At 51.4% G+C, this 9,161-nt stretch overlaps 1 protein-coding gene across 1 annotated transcript; it reads right to left on the bottom strand.

Annotated features, from left to right (window-relative positions):
* Positions 1 to 235: 235 nt before the first annotated feature.
* LOC117359570 (elastin-like) lies at positions 236 to 8,944 on the bottom strand. The gene is made up of 2 exons (XM_033942570.1): positions 5,252 to 8,944; positions 236 to 1,792 (listed from the first exon to the last, which is right to left on the bottom strand). The coding sequence occupies exons 1-2, from the start codon at positions 6,318 to 6,320 to the stop codon at positions 1,218 to 1,220; spliced, it is 1,644 nt and encodes a 547-aa protein (XP_033798461.1). The 5' UTR covers positions 6,321 to 8,944; the 3' UTR covers positions 236 to 1,217.
* Between the last annotated feature and the right edge of the window lie 217 nt (positions 8,945 to 9,161).

The raw sequence follows: 9,161 nt of genomic DNA, 5'->3' as shown, positions 1-9,161 counted from the left end.
CATGGTCTGCGCTGAGTGAAGAGAGGACTTTTCCCTTACAAAATTCAAAGAAATGCCAGGATCCACGAATAGTACCATTTATCAAATTAAAGTGCTCTTGCTGACACACCCTTACACGTCACGTGTGGCATGTAACAACAGGATCTGGATGAGCTCCTTTGTTCCCTATGACCCATGCTCAATGTCCCCAAAATACTCATCCTAACTATTCAATAAAACACAACCACTCTACTTATTGGGTAATTAGCCGCAGCTCAGTTTATTGATATAAATCAACATGTTAACATTTTATCATAACTTTAATCAAATAAATCCAAGAGCTCCCCCGAGCTACCAAAAACATACATTCTGTGCCCTCGACCCTGCCACTTCAACAAGGGTCAGAGGGGTGGCATGTCCCTCATGCCCCTTTATCCGGGTCACCTGACCCACCAGGCACGGCACCCCGCCGGCCCACCGCTCATCACCCGATGAGCCCCAATGACCGAGTAGCTCGGGAGATCCGCCCCGAGCTTCCCTAAGGCAAGAAAAAACAAAGGGAGGGTGGGAGGGAAAACCGCCTTGGAGGACCCGGACAGTTAAGTCCTCCAAGCCCTCCCCCTTTTATCCCCTCGCCTCCTTGTGCACGCCTCGGCCCGACCAATAAAATTCAAAAACGGCTTTTGCCTTTTACAGGCCCAATCAGCCACGACGCTGATTCTTCCGCCCCCCCGACCGCCCCACCAAATCGCAACCCGGAGCTCCCCAGCCCCTTGTTATATCCCGCCATTCTACACAAGGTCTCTGGCTCCCATTAACAACAGGATCTGGATGAGCTCCTTTGTTCCCTATGACCCATGCTCAATGTCCCCAAAATACTCATCCTAACTATTCAATAAAACACAACCACTCTACTTATTGGGTAATTAGCCGCAGCTCAGTTTATTGATATAAATCAACATGTTAACATTTTATCATAACTTTAATCAAATAAATCCAAGAGCTCCCCCGAGCTACCAAAAACATACATTCTGTGCCCTCGACCCTGCCACTTCAACAAGGGTCAGAGGGGTGGCATGTCCCTCATGCCCCTTTATCCGGGTCACCTGACCCACCAGGCACGGCACCCCGCCGGCCCACCGCTCATCACCCGATGAGCCCCAATGACCGAGTAGCTCGGGAGATCCGCCACAGGCCTGTGGTCCCACAGGCCCCCCCCCCAAACAACAGAGCAGCGGCTAACCCAAACCCAAAACGCGCTCGCAACCCACCGCGAAATCATCCAAGAGTAAATCACACCCGATATCGGACAAATGCACCCTGTCAACATGAAAAAGCCCACCACAACCAACGTCAACCCACCCATGCAACAATTGAGTACCGCCTTGCGACTCGACCCACTTTCCCACCTGACGGTTAAACTTAGCCAACCCTCTAGTCCACCGACGGGACGCAAGACACCGCGGGCGCGGAATAACGTCCGACCACAACACATGCGTGCCCGGAAACCAAGCAAAAAGAACCCGCAAATCGTCCTTAATAACGTTAACTAACTGTCGGGCCGACAGCGAATCAACATCATTGCCCCCCAAATGAATAATGAGCACGTCCGGACGACGAGGGCAATCCCGCAAATGAGACAAGAACGGCAAGAGCTGATACCATCTCATGCCACGCTGACCCCACCAAGATACTTGAACACCCAGATGGCCCAGCCCGAGGTGACGACCTCCAGGACGCAACAATGACCTCTCTCCGGCCCAGTGCACAAAAGAATGGCCGATTATCCACACGGAACTGCTCCGACCAGCACCTGAAAGACAAAACATATGTGCCACAGACAGAACAAATACTCACCCCACCACCCCACAATAACACTACCGACCCTCCGAGCTACCCCCAGGTCCCATAACCGCACCGGACGGTCTAATATAACCGCGGAAGGCCCCAGACACCCAGCGACCCAACCGCCGAATGCCATCCTCCGACATACCAGCAGCACGGGCACAGGTAGCTGCACCAATCCGAAACGAGTGAGTGCCGTAACGACTAGGCTCCTCACCACAGCGCACCAAGGCCAAACGAAGCACCGCCAGGAACTGGAATCTGGAAAGAGGGGACCCATTCGCGTGAACGAATAAGACAGGGGAAACCGCAACTCGCACGGACAAAAATTCGCGCAAACAAACAACTGGACAAGAAACACAACCCACCACCCGATGAAGAACTAACCACTGGCCACGACCGGCCTGATCCGTCTTAGAACTAGCCACACAGATTCGCACCTCACCGACTCCCAGCCGCACATGGTGAACCAACAACCCACGCCCTCTGGCCCTATCAGCAACACTGACCAACAACTCCCCCACACGCAACGCCCCAAAAAAGGCAAGTGAAAAAGCCGCCCGAAAAAGGGACGACTCGTACGACGAGTGGGCCAGATCAGGTAATACCAATAAAAGCCGAACGAGTAAGCCATGCTGAATCGGCAAGCGCGAATCAGGCCTAGGAGGAACAACCCTGCCCATTGCACGAAGCAAACGCTGAACCACGAAACCCGAGGAAGGACAGTTCCAACCCAAAGCCCGACAGAAAAAGGCAAACCCCGCCAACCGCCCCTGAACCACCCGTTTGGAGACACCAGCTCTGCTTGAGTCCAGCACGAAATCCTCAAGAAAGGACTCGGCCACATGCCCTGGAACCCAACCCCTGCTGAACAAAAAGTTAGAAACCACACGGAAACCAGCTGAGTAATGCGACCAAGTCGCAGGTGCTACCGACAAACGGAGCATTTCCCACACTCCTTCTCGACCAGGCTCCACAAATTATCCGGCATCGCCAAACCTTCCACATGAGCCTCCGGCGCGAGTCGACGAAACTGTGAAAAATGGAAACGGGAGAGAGCGTCAGCAATGCCATTCTGCAAACCGGGCACATGCCGAGCCCGAAGAAAGACATTAAGACGCAAGCAGCGCAGAACCAACTCCCTGACCAGCACAGCTACTGACAGGCAGTGAGCCGTCTGCCTGTTAACAACCTCCACAACCCCAAGGTTATCACACCAAAAAAGTACACGCCTATCCCTCAATTTATCGGGCCACAGTTCACATGCTACAATGAAGGGAAACAATTCCAACAGCGTGATATTACGTGTGATACCCCGAGCCACCCAATCCTGGGGCCAACGCTCAGCACACCAGGCACCCTGACAGTAAAGGCCAAAACCGACTCCCCCTGCCGCATCGGAAAATAACTCTAAATCCCCGTTAGACACCTCCGGGGCCTGCATGGGCAAGCAACCATTAAAATCTTGTAAAAAACAAGCCCACATGCGGAGGTCCGCCCGAACCCCAGCCGACAGTCGCAAAAAATGCCGCTTATCCCGTACCCCAGCCGTGGAAGCAGACAGCCGACGCGAAAAAACGCGGCCCATTGGAAGCACCCGACAAGCAAAATTAAGGGAGCCAATAAGCGACTGAACAACATGCAAAGTAGACTTACGGGCAGATAACACACGCCCAATGAGATCGAGCAACTTCCGAACCTTAACCACTGGCAGCCGAGTTACCAGCGCCTCCGAATCCAACTCAATCCCTAGAAAAACCAGGGACGTAACTGGACCCTCAGACTTGTCGATCGCCAAAGGTATCCCAAATTCGTCAGCCATCGCTTCGAAAAACCCCTTAAGTCGCTCGCATTTGTCCGAATCACGAGGGCCTATGAACAGAAAATCATCGAGGTAGTGTACCACAGCGTCCAACCCAGCACGCTCAACAACCACCCAATGAAGAAACGTGCTGAACATCTCAAAATAAGCGCAAGAGATAGAACATTCCATGGGCAAACATCGATCATAAAAATAGGCACCCTCAAAACGAAACCCCAACAAATGATAAGACTGAGGATGAACGGGCAATAACCTGAAAGCAGATTGAATGTTCACCTTCGCCAACAGGGACCCCCGGCCAGCCCTGAGGATAAGCCGCACGGCACAGTCCACTGAAGAATACCGCACCGTACACAAATCACGTGGTATACCGTCATTAACAGAACACCCAACAGGACGAGATAAATTATGAATGAGGCGGAACTTACCAGGTTCCTTCTTAGGAACAACCGCCAGCGGAGACACCATCATGACTGGAAAAGGTCGCTCACGGAAAGGACCGGCAATACGCCCCAAACGCAATTCTTCCCCCAATTTACTACGTACTACCGAACGCAACTGAGTAACCGACGACGCATTGCGCAACCGCGCCCCCGACAATTCGCCCCGAAAAGGTATCTCAAAACCGACTGAGAACCCACGCTCTAACAGAGAACCGACGCGCTCTGGCCAGTAACGACGCAGCCAAGGACCCAACGCACTCACCAAAACCGGTGTGGGAACGGCGCCGCTACTTGCCCAGGCTCGAGGGCCCCGAAGTCGGTTTCTTGGGACACTTAAGCAAGGGATGAGGCTGCCCACATTGAGAGCAGGCGTGACGAAACCTGCAATCTGTGAAGGAGCAACTCGATTTGTTGAATCTCCAACAGACGTCACTACCTGCTCCCCCACCGGATCCCACCCCCATCCCGGACCGAAAGGGCCGTCCGCCACCCGAAACGCGACTCCCGCTCCCAGAGACCGCCCCAGACTTGGAGGACATATGCGTTAGCCATAGGTTAACATCCTGCGTTCCCCATGACATATGAGAATTCTCCTCCATTTTATCTCTAAACGCCTCATCATAGTTCAACCACGTCCAGCCCCCGAAACGCTGGTACGCGTCAAGCACAGAATCGGCATAAGCAAGCAATAAGCCATAGTCACTAGGACGCGCACGCCCCCATACACTAGCAAGCCGCATAAACGAACGGATCCAATTAAGGATAGACCGCGCAACTGGAAAAGGCTTGGAAGAACCCACCTCCCGCTTCGACTTCTTACGGCTCCGCCGATGCACCCTACCCTCCATAAGACGAAAAATATCAATGCACGAACGCCACCTAATCTTACGCCGCAAAGTACGCGGCACCCGCTCCCAAAGTTCGGTCAGGGCCACCAAAGCGGGCACACCCCGACCCTCACCCTGTGGAGCAACGGCGCCGCCCCCTGCAGAACCAGCCTCCCTCACCGGCCCGAGAACCAAAGAAGAGGAGGCCGACGATGTAGAGGAGGACGAAGAAGAGGACTGACTAGATGAAGAAGACTCACGCCTGCGCCTCCGCTTCCCTCTACCCCCCTTCTTACCGGATTTCCCCCCAGCAACCAAAGCAGGCGCCGCCTTACCCGCAACAGAAGGTTCTTCCACAGGAACGGAGATGCCGCCGGAAACAACCTCCGCCGCGGATACAGATGGACGCTCCACAACAGCGACGCCACGGCCAGCAACCGCCACATCAACCGAGGGACCAGCAACGCCACCGCCAACAGCTACTGTCTCCAATGCCGAAGTAACCGAAGCTCTCTCGCCGTGCTGCCGATCAGATACCACGCCAACGCTGCCTGCCGATGGACCAGGAACACCGCCAACTGCGCTCCACTGGCTCTCCGGCACGACCAACGGACTCTGTGAAGAAAAACCACAACCAGGAACAGAGCCCAGGAAACCACCCCCAGGCACCCCCCAAACAGCACCACCAGCGCCACACGGCAGGGGCCCGCCAGTCCACCCGGGAACAACACTCCCGCCCCAAAAAGGAGAAAACATGCCGGGGTTCCATCCCTGTTGCCCAGCATCCCACCCTTGCTGCCCGGGACCCCACGGGAAAGCCCCATAAGGGACTCCATAAGGCCCCCCAGAACCAGCACCCCACGGTCCAACACCCCAGCTAGTGGATGGCTGGGGCGGCTCGCGAAAACCCCCCCCCTCAGAACGGGCAGACCCATCCACCCCAAAAAAGGGGGATGCCTGCCCCGCAGCACCACTACTACCGGAAATGGGGAGAGAAAGAGCTACAGGCTCAGGCTGGTCACCGGAAGCCTGCTGGGTAACCAGAGCCACACTCCCCATCCCCGGCAGCAGACCAGGAGCCCCTGAGCTGCTGCTTTCCGGCCGAACGGACTGCCGCCCGCCCGACTTGCCCCGCCCACCATGCTTCGACTTCGCCGACGCCTTGCGCGGCGCAGCCCCATCCGCGGGCGCCTCAGGCGCCGAAGATCGTCCCGCCACGCGGCCCGTGGAGGCAGCGATCGCGATGGCCGACAGGGCATCCCTTTTTGATCTGCGGGACGGCCTGCCCTGCACCGCTAAACCTCCCGAACCCACCTGGTCTTCAGGGTCCTCAAGCAGGGAATCGCCAGCACCAATGGAAATTTCAGCCACATCCGAAGCCACCGCAGCCGATCTCGCCGCCATGCCGCCGCCGAAAAGACACGGAAGCCAGCAAAAAACCGCCTTGGAGGACCCGGACAGTTAAGTCCTCCAAGCCCTCCCCCTTTTATCCCCTCGCCTCCTTGTGCACGCCTCGGCCCAACCAATAAAATTCAAAAACGGCTTTTGCCTTTTACAGGCCCAATCAGCCACGACGCTGATTCTTCCGCCCCCCCGACCGCCCCACCAAATCGCAACCCGGAGCTCCCCAGCCCCTTGTTATATCCCGCCATTCTACACAAGGTCTCTGGCTCCCATTTATATGCATTGAATATTTATAAAAATACACCTCCTAAAATACTAAAAACCATAACAAAAGAAATAATACATTTTACCACTAAGGAAAAGCTCCTGCCAAACTTTCATACATCCCTTAAACTGTCATGAGAACATCCCATGCTTTCTTGATCACTGTATGTGTCTCTGAGTGCAAAGGAGCTCTCATTCTTCTTCATCTATTCCACAATGCCACATGCCAGGCTGGTCATGTCATATTAGAATGCATCACACCTGAACAGAAGATTATACCAAATGTTGGCCTATGACATCAGGGGAGTTGCAGCACCAAATCCATCTGCGCAACAGGAGATTTTCAAAGTATACCCAAAAGCCAGCATTAACAGGATTGGGAAACCAGTGATTTCACCAGTGATGCAGGGAGGAATTTCTTCAAGGGGAGGAGGCAAAGCAATTTTTGTATTACCTCATAGCAGTTTGGGCTCAGGCCCACCCAAAATGTCATCTTTTACTGTGGCTAGTGAGGATTCCCAAACCCCACCAGCCGAAGACCACCTCCCTGTAAAAGTAATTGACCTGTTGGGTAGCTGCTGGCACTGTCCTAGAGCTGCCACTGTTCCTAGCCGCAGGCCACTTCCTCCTGTGACATTGCTGTTTTCATGCATACATGAAACTTAGCATATGTGCACGGAGGCTGCTGGCTCTAGATGCCATTTACCCTGAGGGGCATTGGAGGGGGGGGGGGGCGGAGAGAGATTAAAGTTTTGGCCCACCTGCTTTGGTCTTGGGCCAACTCTGAATTAGCTGCTGGCTATGCCCATAGAATGTTCAAGTAGAAGGGAACAGTAGCAGGCAGAAGTGGGTAAGAAATCTGGGAGGGGTGGGGGAATGCCCCCACTGCCCCCTTCCTTACACCCAGAAGTAAGGGTGGACCAAGACCATTTTTTGCATACAGAGTATAGAATATTCCCTCTTATGTTCCTAGAGTTGTATTTCCTTTGACTTGTACATCGCCTTGAACCTTTTCAGGTATAGAGCAACTCATATATACAAAATTAGATTATAATATAATGCACAGTACTCTTATTAGCCTCAAGAGGTACTTAACCTATCTGGAAAAGTAGATAATCTGTCTAAAAACTTTGAGAAATCTAAACAAGATTCTATGGAACAAATGTTGCAGGTTAAAACTGATATAAAAGACCTAAAAGAAACAACAACTTTGATTAAGGATAAGAACTTAGTCCATCGAAAGCTAGAACAATTTGAAAATTATAATAGGTTAAATATTCGAGTACTGAACTTCCCTAAATCACTAGCCTTAAATCCTTTTGATTACTTCAAAAATATTTAATGGAGATTCTTAAGTTTCCTCAGCAAGCTATTCCCCCACTTAATAAGATATACTATATTCCAAGTTCTTCCTCTAAGGCTGGTAAGGAAGGAAATTTGGTGCAAGAAAGAACTGAAAAAGGCGAACTATTTGCTATTTTGGAAGAGTCCCTCTCCAAAGTAAAGGAAAGGGAGACATTACTAGTGTCTTTCGTATTCAAACAGGACTTGAATTCTGTGATGAAACTTTACTTCTGAAACTCACATGTGACTTTTCTGGAGAAAGAATTTGGATGTATCCAGATATTTCAAAAACCACACAAGATTGTAGAAAAGAATTCCTGTCCATGCGAGAAGTTATTAAAAAGTAGGGGGGCTTCTATTTTATTGGTATACCCCTGTAAATGTTTGATTCGATATTTGGGGGTTAAGTATACCTTTTTTGTGCCATCATAATTAAGTACCTTTCTAGACCTTAAAAAGATTTCTAGTGATTTACAGGCTTAACTGGGATATATGAATGTTTGGGTGTGTTAATCGTATTCAGCTTTCCTAGTTTTGGTTTTCCTTTATGAAAATCCTCTCCATGGGTTTATTGGATCTCTTCTACTTAATGGTGGTCTAAAAAAGAAAATACTTTGAAATGTTTCAATTATAAGTTTTGCCATATGTATAATTTACCTTTTCTGTAACAAATTCAATAAATAAATAATAAAAAAGTACTCTTATTAGCAAAGCATGATAAATGAAAAGATCCAACACTGGGCTGTGTTTCAGCAAATAACCGCCTGCCTCAGGGGTCACCAATACTCTGTCGGGTGCGTTATGATGTCAAAGTGCAGAATCTGCCTTAGAAAGTGTGCTAAAGAGAGAGGCAAGGAAACCAAACTATTGGATGCAGACTCTGCTCTTTGACACAATACATAAGAACATAAGAGTTGCCTCCGCTGAGGCAGACCATAGGTCCATCTTGCCCAGCGGTCCGCACCCACGGCGGCCCATCAGGCCTATTGCCTGAAAACAGTAGTCCCTGACTAATTTTATAACTTACCTCTACCTCTATTCTTATCTGTACCCTTCTATCCCTTTGTCCTCCAAGTATCTATCCAAAGCTTCTTTGAAGCCCTGTAGCGTGCTCCTGCTTACTGCATCCTCCGGCAGCGCATTCCATGTATCCACCACCCTCTGTGTGAAGAAGAACTTCCTGGCGTTTGTTCTAAACCTCTCCCCTTTCAATTTCTCTGAGTGCCCCCTTGT

The sequence above is a fragment of the Geotrypetes seraphini genome, chromosome 4 (assembly GCF_902459505.1).
Source record: "Geotrypetes seraphini chromosome 4, aGeoSer1.1, whole genome shotgun sequence".
Taxonomy (NCBI): Eukaryota; Metazoa; Chordata; class Amphibia; order Gymnophiona; family Dermophiidae; genus Geotrypetes; species Geotrypetes seraphini.
Note: the sequence above shows the minus strand (reverse complement) of the source record. Positions and strands in the feature narration are given on the sequence as shown.